Source organism: Typopeltis vanoorti, chromosome 6 (assembly GCF_054136105.1).
Source record: "Typopeltis vanoorti isolate ZY-2024b chromosome 6, IOZ_Tvanoo_1.0, whole genome shotgun sequence".
NCBI classification, from domain to species: Eukaryota; Metazoa; Arthropoda; class Arachnida; order Uropygi; family Thelyphonidae; genus Typopeltis; species Typopeltis vanoorti.
In genome coordinates this window covers 157,407,567-157,429,537 of record NC_143554.1, presented here as the reverse complement: position 1 = coordinate 157,429,537, position 21,971 = coordinate 157,407,567, and the positions used below count along the sequence as shown (strand labels likewise).

General features: G+C 36.5%; 1 protein-coding gene across 2 annotated transcripts in view; it reads right to left on the bottom strand.

Annotated features, from left to right (window-relative positions):
* Nucleotides 1–21,971, bottom strand: part of LOC150106144 (uncharacterized) — a 71,702-nt gene that overhangs the window by 8,774 nt on the left and 40,957 nt on the right. For both annotated transcript variants that reach the window (XM_090394499.1, XM_090394498.1), the window contains 5 exons: nucleotides 14,832–14,988; nucleotides 12,481–12,729; nucleotides 12,134–12,382; nucleotides 7,851–7,978; nucleotides 6,439–6,618 (listed from right to left, as the gene is read on the bottom strand). In XM_090394499.1, coding sequence (XP_090250625.1) covers nucleotides 6,439–6,618; nucleotides 7,851–7,978; nucleotides 12,134–12,382; nucleotides 12,481–12,729; nucleotides 14,832–14,988 — 963 coding nt within the window. The remainder of the gene's footprint in view (nucleotides 1–6,438; nucleotides 6,619–7,850; nucleotides 7,979–12,133; nucleotides 12,383–12,480; nucleotides 12,730–14,831; nucleotides 14,989–21,971) is intronic.

Genomic DNA, 21,971 nt, shown 5'->3' with positions numbered 1-21,971 from the left:
GACATTTTATGTGTGCAGGAGACAAGGTGGAAAGGGGGAAAAGCAAAGGAACTGGGAGATGGATATAAATTGTTCTGCTCTGGAGCGAATAACGAGGGAAGAAATGGTGTAGGAATTGTGGTGTGTGGCAGAATGAAGGGTGAAGTACTGGACGTGGGTAGAAGGAACGACAGGATCATGCGAATGAAATTGGGTCTTGGAGAAGAGCGGGTGGTCGTATTATGTGTATATGCCCAGCAAGTTGGTTGTACAGCAGAGGAAAAAGATGAGTTCTGGAACGTGTTAGATGAAGAAATGAGGGAATTGGAAGAAAATGAGATGGTGATTGTCGGAGGAGACTTGAACGGGCACATAGGAAGACAGAATAGAGTCTGTGAAAGGGTGCATGGTGGCCACGGAGTGGGAATGATGAACCAGGAAGGAGAGAGGGTTGTGGACTTTGCAGAAGCGTTTGATCTGGCAATTGTGAACTCGTTTTTCTTCAAGAGGGAAGAACATTTGATAACATTTAGAAGTGGTAACAACAGCTCACAAATTGACTACATTTTGACTAGAAGAAAACATCTTAAGGTTGTGACAAATTGTAAGGTAATTCCAACAGATCAAGTAGCACAACAACACCGACTGCTGTGCGCAGACTTTAAATTAAGATCGAAGATAAGAACTTCTGGTTGCCATGGGATGAAGACAATTAAGTGGTTTCGCTTAAAAGAAGAGAGTGTGAGGAATCGTTTTAGGGAGAGAGTGTTAGAGAGGATTTCGGATGGACTGGAAAGTGTACAAGATTGGTGGAAACATAATTCAAAAGTAATCCTGAGCTGTGCAATCGAGGTGCTTGGTGAGACATCTGGAAAGATTAGAGAGCAGAAGGAGGGTTGGTGGTGGAATAATGATGTACAAGTGGCAGTGACAGCTAAGAGGAAGGCAAAGCAGAAGTGGGATGAGTCAAGAGTGGAAGAGGACAGAGAGGTATACAAAGAGAGAAAGCAAGAATCCAAGAGAGTTGTGGCACAGGCGAAGGCCATGGCATATCAAGATCTGTATGATCAATTAGAAACAAAGGAAGGACAGAGAAAAATTTACCAACTAGCGAAATGTAGAAATAAAGCAGCTAAGGACATCTTACATGTGAGGCAGATCAAAGATGCTGAAGGAAGAGTATTATGGAGGGATGTGGACATAAGAAACAGATGGAAAATATACTTTGAGGGACTTCTGAATGAGGAAAATGCAAGGACTCACAGAGGAGATGGGCAGCCTTCTGAGGGGATGGTGCAGAACATCAGTAGAATGGAAGTGACGGAGGACATGAAGAGGATGAGGAATGGAAAAGAGGTGGGCCCCGACAGAATTCCAGTGGAGGCATGGAAGGCACTGGGGGAAGAGGGAATTGACCTGCTGTGGGACCTGTTCATGAAAGTTTGCCAACAGGAAAATATACTCGAGGAATGGAGGGAGAGTACTCTTGTTCCCATCTACAAGGGTAAAGGGGATGCACAAGACTGTAAAAATTACAGAGGAATAAAGTTGATGTCCCACACAATGAAGATCCTAGAAAGGGTTCTTGATGGTAGATTGAGGGAGGAGGTGGAGATTGCAAAGGAACAATTTGGCTTCATGCCTGGTAGATCAACAACAGATGCTATCTTTGGGTTACGACAGATGATGGAAAAATATCGAGAGAAACAAAGGGAGCTACATCTGGTATTTATTGATCTGGAGAAAGCATACGATAGAGTGCCAAGGCAAGAAGTCTGGAGGTGTCTGAGGGAGAAGAAGGTGCCGGAGAAATATGTCAGGTTGGTGCAGGAAATGTACAGAAATGTGAAGACAAGTGTTCGGACCTGTTTGGGACAGACAGAAAGTTTTCAAGTAACAGTTGGCTTGCATCAAGGGTCAGCATTAAGTTCGTTTCTGTTTAATATTGTGATGGAGGTGGTAACAGAGGAGGTGAGAGAAGATGCACCTTGGACAATGTTGTATGCAGATGACATCTTGCTGTGTGTAGATTCAAGAGAAGAAGCGGAAACTAAACTGGAAAGATGGAGAAAAGTACTGGAAGAGAGAGGTAGGAGACTGAGCAGAAGTAAGACAGAGTATATGTGTTGCGCAGTGGGCGGTGGCCAGGAGACAGACCTGGAGCTGGAAGGAAATGTCATCAGGAAGGTGAGAGACTTTAGATACTTAGGTTCGACAGTGGAAGAAGATGGAGGAGGTGAGAAGAAAGTGGGATGCAGGATACAAGCAGGTCGGAGGAACTGGAGGGAGATGGCTGGAGTGTTATGTGATAAGAGGGTGCCGATCAATCTGAAGGCAAAATTTATAGGACAGTAGTGAGGCCAGCTATGACATAGAAAATGCTATAGAAACTGTGGCCCTGAGGAAAAATAACATTAGCAGGATGGAAGTAGCAGAGATGAGAATGCTTAGGTGGATGTGCGGTGTGACCAGAAAGGATCATCTGAGAAATGACTATGTCAGGGGAACAGTGAAAGTTACGAACTTAGGAGCGAAAATACAGGAGGCAAGGTTGAGATGGTTTGGTCATGTGATGAGGATGGAGGACGAATATGTGGGAAGAAGGGTCATGCAGATGGATGTGCAAGGAAGGCGGAAGCGTGGGCGGCCAAAGAAGAGATGGAGGGAGCTGGTAGAAGAGGACTTGAAGATGAAGAACTTGGATGTGGTGACAGCCCAAGACAGGAAGGTGTGGAGGAGACTCATAACAAACAGTGACCCCACTTAAGTGGGAGAAGCTGCAGAAGAAGAAGAAGAAGAAGATGTGTTTTCTATAGGTATTTTCATGGATGGTGTTCTATTGAACAGGTCGCCATTCTTCTTCCACTTTCCTCTCACAAAGTACAAACACAGGCAGTTGCTGGTCATCAGATCTAGTGTACGCTAAGGATGACATGTTCATTGTCATCTATCGTTGTTATAGAAACCAAAAGGAATTTATCCGTAATCTTATTCACGTGCAGTATTCTTTCCGTAAGATATTCTATCTAAGATATATAACCCGTGCGATTAGGTCGTTCCGCTTCAAAGCATGCATTTATCTTTTGCAGTAAAAGACAAGCGTCTGTAAGTATTGATGGAGTGGGTTGTATAAGCACAGAAGAAATCGTAAACCTTTCCACACAGTTTACCAATGTAAACACAAAGACTTTTAGAAAATCTTCATTTTAAAATAAAAACTTGAAGTTTTAAAGAGCGTGAACAAATTCGAAATAATTGCATATAAAGGACCAACTTCGTTTATAAATTTAGAGCGCGTTCATTTGCTGAACTAGTACAGATTAAAATGCAATAGTTTAACGGCATTTCGAGAATCATCATCAGCAGTAGCCTTTTTTCACTCCATTGCTGGATGACTGCTTCTGTGTTTCTTCCATTTTAGTTGATCTTGTGCATCTTTACTTCATAAATGCCCATAATATATATTTTTATTTCATCGTACCATCTGCTGGCCTATCAGGTCTTTGGTGTACATCCCGCTGTTCTCATCATTTGATTTCTCTCATCACATCTTGTTCCTCTTCATTTATTGCCTTGTATTATTGTTGCAATATCCATTACTTTTGTTTGTTTCCTTATCGAATTCTTAGAATGGGTCTTTCTATGTATCACTGTGTTGCTTTCAGTCATTCCACCTGTTTTTTAGTTGAGTTTTGCTTAACCTCTATGAATATGAAGAGAAAATTCAAAGATGTCACATCCAGTCAATCAAACTCGAAATACAGCCAAAAACGAATTTTCAAGTGTCATTTTTTTTCAATGTCTCTTCCTCCTCCTCCTCCTCAAATCTTTCTTTCTCTTCGTGATGCTGCTCCTAGCACAGGATGATCCGTTAATATTGAATGTTTCTTGCACACATGTAGCATCAACGTTTGGGATGTTTCAGGATAAATGTGAATGCGAAATTTACAGAAGTTAACTGAAGAATGAAAAAAAAAAACATATCAGTGTCAATGACATCTTCATGCTAAACCCGATCTCAGGCTGCTAAAACTATGAAAAGTAATCGACTTTGTAAATGATGAAAGGTGGTGTTTTGGATTAAAGTATAATAATTACTTGCTGAAATACGATCTCATATGAAGGTGGCGAAATTTTTCTTTCCTGAATCATGATATCCTCAGTTCAAAATACTTTTCAACTATTCTATGGTGTTTATTTCAAGAAAAATATAATTTCTGCCACAGGAGACAATACTGTACTATCTGTTTTAAAAAAATGTGAAGTTTTTAGTCGATAACAAGGATCTGAAGAGCCGTCATGCAAACTCCTTCCAGGTCCTATTAACATGCCTACATTTAATAATGTGATGGCATGTGAATGCATTCTTTTCAGTTCAATAAGTTATTTTTATTATTTTTTTAAGCAATGTTATTATAATGCCGTTCGATATTACCTTGACAATCGTCAAATGTCTATCTTGTAATAACAAAAGTACAAAAGTGCATAAGGAATTTGACTCAAGAATGCAGGAGAACGTAGAAGGAAATTGGTGCTTTATCAAGAATAATTGATGGCCTCTGTTGTAGGACGTTTGATTCGGCACTGTTTCTAAAGTAGCGCTGAATATACTACAGAGCATTTCACAATGATCAGCAAGGTGAAATTTTGGTGATCATCGACCCATCGTGAAATGGCCTGTATAAAACTACTTTGTGTGTGTGTGTGTGTGTGTGTGTGTGTGTGTGTGTGTGTGTGTGTGTGTGTGTGTGTGTGTGTGTGTGTGTGTGTGTGTGTGTGTGTGTGTGTGTGTGTGTGTGTGTGTGTGTGTGTGTGTGTGTGTGTGTGTGTGTGTGTGTGTGTGTGTGTGTGTGTGTGTGTGTGTGTGTGTGTGTGTGTGTGTGTGTGTGTGTGTGTGTTGTTTTCTCAAACCTATAGCCAAGAACTGTTCTTCTCAGACCTCTCCTTATGGCCGTTCACAACTGTAGCTCCCTAAGATGTGAATTGTAATTCTGGCATGCAGGAGAAACCAAGCTACCAACAGTATCACTTCTACCAAAGTCATCGCTGAATTTAAATCTGATTCGTATTTCTGTATAGAAATTTATTAGAATACAGTACTCGGCTTATATTTGAAATCCCAAAATACTGTAGCGAATCAATATTCTAAATTCGGTCGAAATCTGTTGAACGATGCATCCTGCAGAAGTGTCTACAAACAACAACCAATTCATTTTAATCCAATTAGGCTTAATTTCTTAAGGGACCCTCGGTAATGCAATTAATTTCACCAAAATTCCTTAAATGATAAATAACCTGTATAAATGTCTGCGTAGAAAGAGAAGGGTGGGAATCAAAAAGAAAAGGTAGAAAGAGATATACGACGCTTTCTGGGTGTGTTTCAGTTTCAAAGTTCAAATTTGGCAGACTATGTCTTGTAGAGTGTTCATGTTGAATAAAAGTATCGGATCGATAACAAACAACCACATTATCGATAGCATAGAAACGAAGTTAGTTCAATTTAGATCTATTCTTGTAATCGAACTAGCCATGCATTCACGATAGCACTTGTTTAGTCGTTGCGTGACTCTCGATAAAATCTTTTTTTTGCTCTCTAAGTATGCTTTCTTCAAGCAGACAGTAAAGTAAAATAAAGAAAACCCACTTAATTGATTAAATATAAACGAACTTATATTATTGAGAAATAAACTTTGGCAATAATAAATGCATATTACTCTCATTTGACCCACTATGCAAGTAATTCCTTGAATTAGGTTTTGAAGACAGTACTTGTAAGTTATTAAAATATTTAGTCACTCCGGAAAAATCCAAATTTGGAACTAAACATCGTCTAAAATTCTTCTATTTTTATACCGACACCAAATAATGATTATTCATAACAGATTCCCACTGTTCTTGAACCGATTTTAATCTTATTATGGAGGTTTTTTTTTTTTTTTCGAATGTACACCAAGTTGATTTTTTTTGTTATAGTCACCCTAATTTTATTTTAAAATATATATATATATTTAAATAATTACACGCCAATACTCAATCAGTTGCAAACAGTTATACAAATAGAAAGAAAATGACTCTTAAATTTGGCACACTACCTGGAAGAAGTTCGGTAACACTCTCCTAGGATGACATATTCGTAGAAGTCTGCAGAACAGAATCACAACTACTAGATTTTATTCTGCCTCGTCTCGTATTCCATTCTCGCGATGCGAGAAATGCATTTCCCTTATTTTGTTCAAGAGGCCGAGTTGAGTAGTACAATCTAAATGCAGCATAGGACTGCATTCTGCAAAATTCGTGTCCATAGCACTTGTAATTCTTTACACAAGATGACTTTGGATAGTATTAAAGTTATTTTTTAAAGCATAACTAAAAACCAAAGAAAAAGAAAAAAGAACGAAAACAAAGCATAAATGCAAACTGCAAACAAAATGGCTCAAACCACTGTGTCCCTATGCATACCTTCTTCGCCTTTCCTTTTCGTTGTGATTCTCGCGTCCATTGAATGGCACAAAATAACGCATACTATCCAAGGGTCCAACGTACTGTGCCATCTGACCTTCTCCGGGTACACTCAGCCTCTGGACTCCACCGGGCATCTCTAATGACATTTCTCCGCTGCTTGGAGTATTGTGAGGGGCCCTGTGAAAGAAGAAAAAAGAAAACTCATAAACAATAAGGACAAGGCGTTCAGCTGGCTAAATATTAATAAATCGCAGTAATAATGATAATAACTGTTTATATTTTTAGACTTCTTTCCTTAAGGCATATAAAATCGCCATGCTGTCTCTTCACAATAATTTTTGAACTCTTAACTGATTATTTATTTGTTTATTTTATTTATTTTTATTTTTTGTTTTTAACGAAAAATCCTGTATCAGTGTCCTACCGTCAAATGTCACCTCAATAACTTGTAGCGTTTTGAACGGCTTTTTTCTCTTGGCACCTTGTCATATGCCTTTTCTAGATCCACAAAATGAAAATACAGAACCTCGTTATATTCCCACGATTTCTCAAAAATATCTGTCTGAAAATGTCCGGACCTAAACTGAACTCGGCTTGTTCTTCTGCAAGTTTCCTTTCGACAATTTTTCTTAGCCTTTTCTCAAGTATGCCATGCTTGCATAAATCTTACCTAGAGCACTCAGTAGGGATATTCCTCTGTAATTCTCACATTTATTTTTATTTCCCTTTTTATAGATGCTATGCGGACTCGACACCAATTATCCAGTATTTTATCTTCTGCTTAGGCCTTCTGATTTACGCAGTACAAAGCACTCGAAATGAAATTGAGATCTAAAATTTGGCACATAGATCGAACACGCTAAGGCAGTGTCTAGAACCGTATTTAAATTGTGAGAGATGGCTTTATTCATTTTGTTATAATTATCTTTCTACGAATTGTTAATTCCGCGCATTTAAAATTACTCTTTTCAATATATGTGCAATTTTATTATTATTATTTTTAATCCCTTTAAACCCTTTTAATTTCGAACCCGAGGAAATGACGCTCTCTTAGCACTTACCCGTTGACGGGGGGGGGTGCCCTTTTCACTGCTTTAAGCACTTAAAAGGGCACCTTAAAGTAGTCAAAATGAAAACGCCAAATTAATATGACAGCAGAAAGGCAGCGTTTACACACCAAAATTAACAGTGCCATCTATACATACGTCAACCAAACTTTTTATCATATGAATTCTTGATTATACTTACGAATTTACAGCCAATTGACTGATCACTTTTATTTCAAAGTAATTAACAAATTTTGGACTACATATAGGTAATGCTCTAATGACAAGAAACAAACAACACTTTATCCTAAATAAAGGCATTTTGCATTAAAAATACTGCAATATCAGATTGTTGAGACGCACCGTGGATACTCGGGAGAGGAATTTTGCCCTTCTTCTCCACTGCTGTTCAAAGATACGCTGGATCCAATGGATATTGTTCCAATATTGGTAGTGGAAGCAACAGGTGTACCAAATACACTCTGAGATGGCTGAAAGTAAAAAAACAACGAAAACAAAATTAATGGTTACCAGATCAGAATAAGCTAAAGTAAGGTTTACAACACAATCCTTATTAAATTTGTTTCTGAAAATTTAGCGATTTTTTTTAAACTATTATTTACCGGTACCAATGGCGTGTCATTTCATTTGTTTTCACAGATCAGTTTTATTTATTTTTTTTTTCATACGCCAATAAACACTCCTGCTGGTAATTCGTAAATGACTTTAAGAAGTACTATGCTGTGCTCTTTGACTGTGTGTTAAAAGATGTTGCAACAGAGTTACTCGCAGTGGTGTAGCTAGAGCTTTTGTCGCCAGAGGCGATCCCTGAGTTTGCCGCCCCTCTCAATACACACAAAAAAATACTACAAAAAGTCAAAACGACGTATAGGGAAAAAAATTAAAACACTATGTTTATATTTGAAGTAAAACTTTAATTCCAACATTCTAAAACGATATTTTTCTTGCTTTTCTGTTAGCAAAATCGTCGATGACATTGGCGAAGTCTATTCCATAGTAATGCTTAATCACTTTTATTTAGAAAAAAACTCCTCTCACAACTAGCAACACTTACAGCAATTGTGAGGAACATTCGCAGTAGTATTATAATATTTGGAAATGAGTTCTCGAGAATATATTTTAGAATTAACTGCAAAAGTTCAAAACGATTCAAAGTGCCGCTCGGGGCGGACCGCCACCTCTGCTCTCCCCCCCCCCCCCCCCCGCCAGCTAGGCCTCTGGTTACTCGCCATTTAGTACCATATAAGCAAGCAGAACAGAGAGGCTCTTTGGTTCTGAGAAATAACGGAAAAACTGAAATATGGTGCAATAACTAAATTAAAGAATTGTTTCTTCTAAATATAACGCAATCAATTGTTTTCAACTTCCTCCCAAAGAACAAGGAAAGCAATCCCATCCAAAAAAGGTTTTGTAAACGGAGTATATATATTCGTACAGTAGGGAGGATAAGAATTTTTTTTTAAAAAAATTATTAACTTTTTCTATCTTTTATTTATTTTTTACATAGTCCAGAAACCTTGCTCTAGAGACCAAACATGGTACTTTTTTCAAGCCACTTCGGGCCTCCAGTAAGCGGGCGGTGATCCCACACCGCGAGAGGAAATTCATCTCCCACCTAAAGGCAATCATAAAGATCCATCCCACGGTGGGATTCGAACCCGCAGTATGGTTAACAATTCGGCCATCCAGGCTAGCAACTTTTAATGGTTACGATTCAAAAGAGAGAAGGGGGGGAAAGTCACACACCTTTGCAGCATTATTAAAAACCTGCAAGAATAAGTTACAAAAAATATCAGCTCAAATGAGAATAATAATTAAACAAACACGAGAACGGAGTTCCAGAATGCTCTTGGCTATCGTTGTTTAGGATAATTTATATGGAAGTGAATTATTCTTTAAAAGGTTTAATATAGAAATCAATTAATAAATATCTAATAGTTATATAGTTAATTTAAACAGCAGTTGATTTAGAAAACATAATAAAATTTTAAATGATAGAAGATCAGCTAAGATTATTTCTTAAATTTATAGAGGAATTTTTAGTGTTGGATTGTTCCCGTAAGGATTATTCCATTAAAATGAAACAGTATGTTTCATTTTAATAAGACAAATTAATATTATATTTCATTTTACTATTTTCTCTAACTCTCTCTTTAATCTTAAAGATATTCCCTTACTAAAGAAATTCCCTTATTTAGGGATGGGGTTCCTCACAAAGGTCTAAAATGTATCCTAAATTATTGTTATTTTTGTTTCATATTTGTCCAAGATACTGAAATTATTCTGTATTTAAGGTTAAATAAAGAATGCCTTCGTTTTCAACCGACTATGTTGTTGTGTCCTCCCTCCTTCAAATTATTTGCTAAACAAGACGTTTAGAAAAATTAATGCGTGCGCATTCAACATCAAGTTCCTTTCTGAATCTCTGGAGCAGAACGTTTTTCATGTCGGGAGCTGCTTTCAGTCTGAAAACTGTTTTGTGGAACACTAATTTTTTTCTATTTTTTTAAATGTATAGGTTACTTTTTAACTGATTAACTTATTTATGTTCTTCTTGAACTTAAATAAGTAGCGCATAAAATTTAGAATAATATAATGATATACTTGCCACTGAATTAGAAACTTTTCGGTGAGATATGTGTTGGGAACAGCCTTCATTAAATGCTTCGGTCGATTGCAGCAACACGGGAAGTTCTGTTTGTCGGTACAAGCCTTCTGAGATGACGGCGACCTCGTTCCTGATAGACAAGCAATTTGGGTTATTTTTCCACTGATTTCCACCCGGGATAGATCGCATTTTGAGAAACGTGTCAGAATTCAAAATTCAGCCGACGGGCGCCCACAATAAGCTAGAACTCCGAAAGAGCCTTCGTTTTTCCCATTTTTTATCAACGCTATTACCGATTACTACGAATTCTTCATTGTTGGGCGTGCGCACTCGTTCAAGGTCTCGTGAGCGCCAAAGTTGGATAGCAGCGCAATGACATTTGAGAGATTATAACTGAGGTTAGTCTTGAGATGTATTGGATTGAGGCCGATTTCTTTGGATTCTACAATTTTTCTCTCCAGTTCATCATAGCATCGAAAAATGTTTTCCGATTTGTCTCACATGACTGGGTGAATAATAAGAGGTTTCATCGTTAGCGTCAGCATTTTGAAGACGTGGTTCGACAGAGCGCTTTCTCTAATTCTACCATATGTGACGTCTCTTTTATGACGTATTTAGATGTATCGAAAATTCCATCGAAATACGTCTAGAGGACGTATTTCGATGGCTTTTTCTGTCTGGCCAAAATAAGGCATGTTGCAGTTGCACCAAATACGGTAAACGCTGGGATATTTGAGGTTGTTATGTTTTTGTTTGGGCGTACTGAATAAAGAACGGAGTTTAAGTAGAGGAGTGAAAGAAGTCCAGATGTTATATTTTTGAACTTGAGCTAATTTAGGCGAAACGGAACTGATATACTGTATGGTAGGGATTGTAGCCTTTTTCATCATTTCTATCTTCAATATGGCGAGGAAGTGAATTGAATAGTAGCTTATTAACTGTTTATTTTGGATAACCATTTTTGCTGAAAGGTTGTCAGAAGAAATTGAAGTTCTCTGTCAATATCTTCTTCTTCACAGAGGAGTGAGCGAGCACGTTTGCCTAGCGTAGAGATAATGCGAAGGTTTTGAGGCAGAGAGTGATGGGACTGTGCATGGAAATATCTATCGGAGTGAGTGGGTTTCCTGTAAATGGAGATCTTTAATATCTCGAAAAATGAGTGTTTGACATCCAGGAACGGGAGAGAGCTATCAATCTCTAATTCTATAGTAAAGCTGGATTTTCGGGTGTTGACTGTTGAGATGGTCTTGGAAATTATTTAAAGAATTAGGTCCATAACTCCAGAATAGGAAGATGTCATCTATAAATCTTTTCCACAACCTACGTTTCAATGGAAATGAAGAGACAGCTTTTTCCTCAAAAGATTCTAAATATAAATTCGTCAGTATGGGGAGATAAAGGATTGCCCATGGCTAAGCGAAAGTTCTGTTTGTAAATAATGTCTTTAAACTGGAGATAACCAGAATAGGTTAATAAATACTTAACTAAATAAATACTCAAATAAATAATAAATCATTACTTTTTTCGATAATTTATCTTTTAAGAGAGTTAAAACTTCTGTAGGCACATTCGTGAAGAGGGAAACGACATCAAAACAAGACATAATTTTCTCTTTTTGAATATGTAGGTCTTTACACTGAAACAAAATCAACAGAATTTTTCTGGAGATCGAGTCGAATAAATATTTTAGAGATTTGGCTTAATACTTTGAGAAGTTATATATTCAATGGCTTCAATAATTGGTCTAAGTGAAGTATTTTTCTGTATGAATTTTTGGTAATCCATATAATGGGGGGATTAAAGTAAGTAGCTTGAAGATCCCCATTTACAGAAAACACACACACACACACACACACACACACACACACACACACACACACACACACACACACACACACACACACATATATATATATATATATATATATATATATATATATATATATATATGTGGAATTCAGATAGCAAAAAAGATTAAAATTAGCAATACTAGCTGAAATCAATGTTCATTGCTTACTTGAGCATAAGGAGACCATACGGGTGATAAATGCTGAGAGCTTGCAGTGTGAGCCCGTGGATGACCGACTGGTAAAGAGGGATGCTGAAATGGTGTACTCATGGGACTCCCAATTCCAGGAGAACTGTAAATTGTAGGCGTGCGGTGTAGAGAATAAGGTGTTGGCACCATTGCTAGAGGAGTTGAGGAATTAGTCAATGCTGCATTCTGGAAATGAGAGATTCGTGGAGTCTCAAAATGTCCTGAATGCTGAAATAATAAATCAAGACGACATCTCAGTTACTTTTAAAAATCTATTAAACTAGCAAATGAAAATGTCACTGAGTAAAATGAGGAAAAAATCTTACTATGGGTACATGTTGAGACTGATCACGTGTTGTCAATGGGGTATATGTCAATTCCTTGGATTCGCTTTCAATAGAAGAGGCGTCTTGGTGTTCAACATAATGAGTTCTACTGGGAATGGGATCATCTCTTCCAGGCGCTTCACATTTAATCACAGTTTCAGGGTTTCCACCAATGAAAGAAGTTGGGGTTCTGATCCCATCACCTTGGCCGTTACATTGAATATCTATGATCTGCGCTCCTTCCAGAACCTAAAAAATATACCGAGGAAATTTACGAATTACATGTTTATATAATTATCTGGACAGTATTACAAAGTATTTTAAAATGGTGAATGTTATATGAAAAATTTGCGAGATCCTCTGAAGATAGAAAGTATTAAGTTTTGAACTAAATGAAACATAAGATATATTGAAGAAAGAAGTACGTTCAATTTTAGTTCTTCCTACTTTAAAGTTACAGTTTTTTCTCTAATTTCAGGAAATTAATTACATCATTAATGTAACAAAAGTCTTTGTAATATGGCATTTTTCCTTTTGCTTTTCCGCGATAAAAGGAAAGAAAATAAATCTTTACTCCTGATTTTATGAAAATGTTGTTATGAATTTCACACTACCAGAGATAAGAATAAATTTTATCAGGGTAAGTTTGTCAAAATCCACAACTTCCATTTAATATTAACTCTTCCTGTTAATGTTAATTACCGGATCTTGAACAGACTTCTTTAAAAAGTCCTAATATACTCAAGAAACTATTTGTAAATAGGGTTAAATCACTACACAGCCTCACGCAATCTGCAGATTTTCAATAGACAAATAAAGATGTTTTAAAAATTAATATATCTTCTAAGTAACAAAAACAACTCATCAATATGGAAATCGTTACTGTTCTAAAAAGGTGTGCTCTAGCACCGACTCCTCTTGAGTTCGCTTTTTTTCATGCTAATTGCAAAATTATCAAAAACTCAAAACTGAATTTCAGATGTTTGAAAAATAGAAAACTAGCCTCACTGTTAGTTATGCTTTTGCGACTTCTTTGGTATCGGTATGTTATTTATGATGGATATTATACATTTGTTATATCTATAAGTTCTTAACCATCCTCAAAGTTGGCTTTTTTGTTGTTGTTGTTGTTGTTGTTTCTCTTCAAGGACTGATTACTCTTAAGGGCTTTCCTCTATAAACGAGAAATGGTGATATGAATCAGTAATCACGTACCCGTACCTTGGTAATGCGATAATTAATTTGAAATATCCTAGGTTCTATTCTGAAACGAGGAATATGAAATAGAACTTTTTCAAATTAAGATACAAATACGAAATCCTGCAAGATTTCTATGAAACAACGCGGGTATTTTCATACAACAAATTATCTGAGAGATCACGGACCTGAATCTAGGGAATTAATTAAGATAAGACCTGGATTTGGAAGCTAAGAAAAATATGGGGGCCTATTCTAGTCACTACTATTGTGATTTAGAGGCTATATAAATACCGGAATCCTGAAGAGGAGCAGAGCAAATGAAACTAGAAGTGGAACCTATATTTTGTCTTCGTAACAGGACGTATCCTCTAGGTTATCTCTTCACTCTTATCACACAAACGTTTAGATTATGCACCACCTGTCGAATTCCATCCATCCTCAGATGGGATGAGTTACGTAATTAGGACTTTTAGGCAATTTAATATAATCGCTTGCCATTCCTCTAATGATATTTTATGCCCATAGATGTGTGTTCACAGGACCGGTTTGCCTGTTTTGAAGGATGAAAAAATCGAATTTCCGAGATGAAAAAAAAAAACAAAAAAAAAAAAACCCTCTAACTCCGTATGAGGCCGGCTAACTCGCCTTTATTTGAAAAGTCCTGCTAAAGGTTCTTCCTGTCATATCTGGAATTCAAACACATGTCTTTCCAACCAAAGGGCTTCGTCGAAACTGAGGAATCAATTTGGTTGCGGACAGAGGGAGCTCCGGAAGCTCCATCTGTCCAATTAATTTGACAATTTTGGGCTCTATTCTGTTAAATGGAATTAGTTTCTTTCCTTCTTCTTCTTCGTCTTCCTTATAGCAGACAATTATGCTAATCCCACTCAATGCTTACGAACTCTACCATCTATACTACAGTATTTTTAATAGGTTGCAGGACAAAATTTGATTTTCATAAAAAAAATTACAAAAGCAATTCCATATCATATTGTTTCTATGAAAAGGAAACAGCTAATATTGTGGACTTTATGTTAGTCATGTCGGGCATAATCAATAAAATTATTATATTTTGGATAAAATTCAAAAATTACGAAACACTATATCGGCTGCAATTTGTTTCATTTGGAATCTATTAATTCATTACTTACTTTCTGCTTATCATTTGAAAATGTAGTGAGGGGTGTCCCAGGATGAGGAGTGGCAATTGCAACGGGACTGCTACAGTCTCCATGCGAAAGGGGCAATGCTATTTGACTTCCTGCCATCTGTATATAGACACCTTTACATCCACTTGCTGACCAGTTCCTGTGGATATGAAGCTGAGTTTCATTGAAAATACTAATTGGTTTAGAACCGTAATATTAATAATGTTTAGGAGCACTGTTAAAATAACTACTGCTTATTAATACGCATACAACCGAGTTAAGTTTATTCGGATCTTGGATCATGCACACATTTAACTTAATTGGTAGTTATTGCGTAAATAATAGTTCGATCTAGAAGAAAATTGTTGATAATAGTGAAAATTAGTAATGAAATCTTAATTATACTGCACTTTATGTGGAAATTACCTTATTTGTACGGTTACCTTAGTTTGAAGAGTAAGGTAACAACACAACACATCATATATGAAAACATATTGTTCGCGAAGAAAAGTGGGGGGGGAAGAAACGAATGAGCATTTTCTACGTCTGTTTTCTTAGGATCACAAGATGGCAACAGGTCGACCATTAGCTGCGTGAGAATAATGACTGGAAACATAAGTAGTGGGATTCGCAGCGTGATTCGATTTCCATGTTAAGGGTACTGCACTGTGAAAATTCATAGCTACTTGGTGAAAGTGTACGGGCCAATCGCCATATCAAGGAAATAAATTTCAGTTAGGTCAGAGAAATGATAGTTGGATATGCTAACATGGCGTTAGCAGGAATCGCATTGCCGAGAGCTTAAAATATCAGTGGATTACGTGTGCAGTAGTGTTCAGGATCACCTTGACTACAGAAAAGTTTGTGCACGCTGGATGCCAAAGCAATTAATAGATATTCACAACACCCCCCCCCCCCACTCCTCTCACAAATTTCCGCGATAACGCTGTTCCACAGATTTCCAGCTGCACACGTGCACGCGCGCACACACACACACATACACTTCGCTTCTAATTGGAGTGGTTACAGCACTCCAATTAGAAGCGAAGATTCTCGATTTCTTACCACGCAGTCCCTTGATTACCAGCCAAACGAAACTTTTCGAAACACTATTGCACATGCCAGAAATTAATAGTGGTAATGTTGAAATTAGGAAATAGCACATTAAAGTAACCAATTTGTAAATCTAATAAGCTTCATAGCAGTTTCTTAGAAAGGGGTTAACTTCAGATCAGAAACAGTTCAAAAGAATAGAGAAGAAATTTATACAAAGAGTTACAGCGTAAAAGTTTACACTACTTCTGTTAAGTTCAAATTCCGGTTGTGCTGAATCTGTTAATTAATATCCTTCTTTTCTAAACTTATTAAAAGCGACTGTTTAAACCCAGTCGTTAAAAAAGGAACTGCTCCATTGTCAAAAAAAAAATAGCTTAGCTTTTCATATTGTAATTCAGATATCTTCTTAATATTATGGTATATAATTTATATATTTATATATATACAATTATTAATATATATATAATATATGTATTAATATATATTAATATATACAATCGATTTAAAATGTGTCATAGAAGGTACATAATAATAATATTCGAAAATCACTTCCTGAGTATCTAGTTTTGTCAAATCTTAAAAATGTAATCTTTAAACAGAATGGTACACGTAAATGCAAGGGATTATTTTAGGAGTGTGAATGCTGAAGTGACAGTGCGTCCTGAAACTGGAGGTTAGGGTGGTCGCAGGCAAAATTTTCTATTAGTATTATTTTATTGAATTTATTACTATTTAAGAAAATCACATCATTTGGAAGTTATTTAAGGAACAGTATTCTAAGCATCCTGTTCATGGAATCTTCCAAAAATACACAAATTTAATACTATTTAACTTTTTTTTTGTTACAAAGAGTTTTTATAGAACATGACGAATGATCTACATATCTTAGTCTGTGCGTCTAAAAACGACGCTCATGAAAGAATATATAAATAAATTATAGAATAACAAAAAAGGAGATTTATGTCTTATTATCTAGAACATGAGTAGATATTTTATCAGACCAATGGCGATAAATGTTTGAAAAATCACATAGTAAAATAATGTAATTTAGTTTTAAACAATGCACAAAACTTGAAACGAGTTTTTAGTAATATTCTGTAATGACGATAACGTACGTATTATGCAGCTTATTACTGGCATTTTGTGCATTTTCAATTCTTGGAGCTAAGTATTAAAACACATTTTGCACGTTTGTTTCTAGAAATCTTCTCATAATTAAGAATACAAAAAAAATATATGCGGATAGAAATGTAACACTGCGCAATGAACAACGTGAAATATTGTTCAAATAATCGTTTTTTTCTAAGCAATTATTTAAACTCGGTCCATGACATTCTTCAGAGATGCTTAAGGAATTTCGTGGATATACTGCGATATTGTGTGTGGACCCGAGGGAGAGCACCCAATGAATACTCTCAGAACGATCAGTTCTAGTCAGACACAACAGCTCCTCGTTGGCGAAGGATGGAGTCCAGAAATTATAGCTGCATCGTTGATACTGTACAAATGCGTAAATCTGCATTCACCTGATCGCAGTATCTATTTTTTCCAAGCTTCATGATGCCATGATTTAATCATGTTGTCTTCTGACTACTGGAGTCTGTTTCCGATGTGAGTTGGATGCAAGTGGTTTACTGAACAGGATGACAACTGCTGAATCTTGCATTTTTTATTTCTCTGTGACTCTTCTATTCGACATGGTTCATTTCGCATGGATTGATTTCGGCCTAAATGGAAGATATAATTAAATTGCTGATAGAATGAGATAAGCCTAAAATTTCTATATAGAAAGCTTAATTTTCCTTTCTGTGGCAATTACTTTTACCGGAAATTAGTATCCCATCTTATAAGAATTTTTCGATTTCACCTTTCTGGAAGTCATTTCATCATATTTAGGCATCTATAAATATAGTCTTGACTTTTATTTCTACAGGTACAGCATACTCTGTCCAAGAGTTCTCTTGATAACAGTTTAATGGAAAAGGAGCCAGATTTTTCATTTCTCGAAACGAAGTATGTATATTATCATCTCCCTGAAGGTGTTACAAGGCTGGTCACGGCCAGGCACCTTAACTTCAAGAAACCCTAATAATATACGAGCATAGGGCGGTTAATTATATCTGCAAAATCTGTAGGTCTGTTAACTCTACGTGTATTGTTCTTATTTTCTTCTGGCCGGTTGGACAAGACAGTTTCTAGGGGGGGGGAGAATCCTACCACTCTCGTATGGTAAAGACCAACCTTCAGTTGAAAAGTCCTTATAAAGGTTCTTCGCGTTCTACACGGGATTCGAACTCTGGTCTTTCTAACCAAATATGGTTGGAAAGATCTGAGTTCGAATCCCGTGTAGAACGAATAGCATATATATCATTCAAAAATATTATACACACAAACGATCTTTAATTTCAGGATAAAATACGTAGTGGTACGTTGTAGATAACTGAAACGATGTCAAGACTTGATCGAATGTTTAATTCTGAGATTTATTAGCGACATAGGCAACAGCTAACTTTAGCAGAACTGCCTTCCTTTTCAAGAAGTAGCATATATACCGAATTAGTTTTTTAAAGACAATCTGTCATGTTCTGGTAATAACTTTCTCTACAAACGCATGCCATCATATGTTATTCTAAAGCTTTAATCAGATTTCACTAATCCAGACAAAAATACATAACTTCCTAAATCTCATAACCAGGAGCGTTGAGGAGAAAGAAAGTGAAATTCTCCAGGTTTCGAAGGCGAACAGCATGTTTTCTACAACTGATTAAAATGATAAATTGATGTAAAAGTGGGCTGTATTATTTTTATATTCTAACTGAATATCGTCAAAAAAAAGGGGGGGGGTGTTCTGTTCCTCTGATTTTCTTCTACTGTACAGAGAAATTCCTGTAATCATATTTCTGATATCTAACATTATACCACTAAATCGTTCAATTGAACGATTTCTCTAAAATGTTCGATGCAGTGATTTCAAAGACTTTCTTACATAATTTCACTACTTCAGACATTGAGAGTATTAGCTATATTCAACCGTTTTTTTGTGCGCCTTTTTAATGTCGGGCCGACGACATTAGCTAAGCATGAAATTACAGAGGAAAGAGCTGGTTTAGGGTTTGTTAAGTAGGGTAGTATATGTGCTAGTAATCATTCGCAATTAGCTGGAATTTTGATGTTTCTGATAATTGGGTATTATCTACTGGTTTTCTGGAATAAAGAAATTAAACAGAGTTTCCTGGAGGGGAAACTCTGCGCCTCCATATCGCACCGACTAACTCACCTTCAATTGAAAAAAATCTCCGTAAATCCTAGAAGGATTTACAGAGATTCGAACTGAGATATTTCTAACCGAAGGACAAATGTCACGACTGCGTTACAGAGGCATAAAAGAAATATTATTATTGCTATTATGAGTAGTTTACCACAACTGGCGATGGGCCACGAGAGATTCTTCCACTCTAGCCTCATCGCGTTAGTTCTCTTAACCATATCAACAAATTCAAATTCCCACCAGCCACTCATAACTCCTAAACATCAACTGCAATTTTTGTACATTCATACACCTTCTGAAAAATCAATCCAGTCGCTCGTCACTTCCATGTAAAAAATCTACTCCTCACTTGCCTGTTCATTAACGCTTATGTAACTTCCAAGAATGGCCTATCGCCCTATCCACCCTAGGAATAATGACCACTGCATATTAAGCTGATAAAAATAATCTCACCAACTTGGATGCTCCTATGATGTCCACGTATCCATCAATAAACTCTGTAATGACATTCCCCCAACTTCTCCTCATAACTTTACCTTCGCTATTCATGTCTGACCCACTCCCCTGCGAACAATAAGTGAACAAATATGTACGCAATAATCCCGGTGTGACAGGATCGAGGTTTTATATAAACAGAAATAATAACCGACTTCCTTGTCTCTACCTGTTAGCAGATACGCTGTATGGTATATACGAAATTCACAATGTATCCTGGAATAGCAGATTTGCGGGGGAAAAAAAAACACAGTCGTATTCTAGAAGAACTTTTCTGGGTCTTTTTCCAGCTCATTCCCAAAATATTCGTACTTTAACTATGAGATTCCAAAACTCATCCAGCTCCTTTGAGATTCCAAAACTCATCCAAAACTATGAGATTCCAAAACTCATCCAAAACCACAGCATTACAGTACAATACACATGATTACTTCTGCAGTCCGAAGTGCAAATATTACAGTTAATGGCATTCAAACAGTGGTCTCGCTTGCCTGTCCAGGCTGCTAGTTTAATTAAATTTTACTAAAAGCAACTGACATCAGTATCGTTTCTCATAACTCTTCCCAAATGTATATCACCAACAATATAATTTCAAACGATATAAAATAGTAATTACAAATAAGACATTATTCTCATATATAACTTTTCATATCTATCAAATAGCCTATCTGATATTCATCTCCTAACCTGCTATCCATTCCCAAAGAGGCACATCAACGTTCCATGAGACAATTTGTCAAATGCCTCTATGAAGACGAAAAATATCACTCTATATGAGTCTACCTTAGTAAATATTACAGTTAGTAGCATTCAAACAGTCATCTCACTTTTTGTCTTAGCTACCATCTTAATTAAATCTTCTTGAAAGCAACTGACATCAAACAATTTATTAGGTAATTTAAAACATTTTTTATTTAAATTTAAAACAGGCAATGTATGTTTTTCATTTTATCATAAGTAAATTAGAAGTAAATTACAAATGCAAGATTTTCCCTTTTGCAAACCCATTAGAATTTCGTGGAGAACTTGAGCCTATAGACCCAACCCTATATTCTGGTCCTAACAAACTTCTCCCAATACCTTAACTAAAGCTGTAGATACTAGTCTGCAACTAGAAATCTCCGTCTTGGTACAGTTTTTGTACAGTGGCACTATTTTGCTTTCCTTCCTCTCACTCCTCTAGAAACCTCTTATATTGCAATATTCATGCAAAATAAACATACAGTTCAAGGCAGCACAGCCAACCCCTTCGCACATTCATTAAGAAGACCTGGTGATATATATCATTTATTTCTATTGCTATGTTAAGATCATGAATGGATCAACGATTAATATACCTCAAAATTCATTCATTTCTAGTCTCTCTCTATATTTCTCAACCTTTGGGCTTTTCACATCACTTTCATGTGTATTTAATACCCTCATAGAACGCTTATTAAATAGTTCCGCCACATCCTCCAGAAGCTTAATCGCCACCTAACGAAAGAACTCCTTTGGAATGAATGGTCAATCTCCTCTGGTGTTTTGTTACCGACCATATTAGTGACTTTTCTATGATTTCTTATCTTTTCTACTCTGACTTTTTTTGATTTTATACTCTTCATGTACCTTGTTATTGTTTATTATCTTAGACCTCCTCCCTAACAACGTCAGTGTCTGCTTACTTTCGTTATTTATCCATTCCGCTCCAGCCTTATTTATCCTAAATCGTGCATCTTTCAGGTGTTTTAACCAATCTATGCACTAATCATCTCTTGCACTCACAGTTCTTTATATTATTTACTACGGTGCTTTCCATAATCATCTACCTTACAGTAGTTTTACACAAATCTTATTCTGAGTGAACTTCTCCCCTACCTAGTTATCTTCCAAGTCAAAAACTCGTAACTGTTTTCACCAATCTCCGTTACAACCGTTGTATCATCAAAATAAATGTATGTATTTATTTTGATGATACAACTCTGTTAGCATGAGAGCAATGATATTGTTGTGCTAACAACATTCTCCACGACCTACCACAAATAACTGGTATATCTAGACAGTCATATTACCAGACGAATTCCAACCACAAAAATATGCTCAAGTTCTATTTTCCTTTTTTGGACGGACGTCTGTCATCGTAAAAGAACAATGCTGTATGCACCAAGCACCTTCCCAGCGTAGCCTGGCATGATCTGTAAAATCTGTTTCAGCATTCCAGAGAATGACTAACCAGAGCTGATGAAGTGAGTCAGTTCTAAAGTCATATTTTGTTGCAGAGGAGTAGGAGACGGGGTTCAAGAGGATAATGATACAATTCATTTGGTTTTGGTTTTAGTTATTGG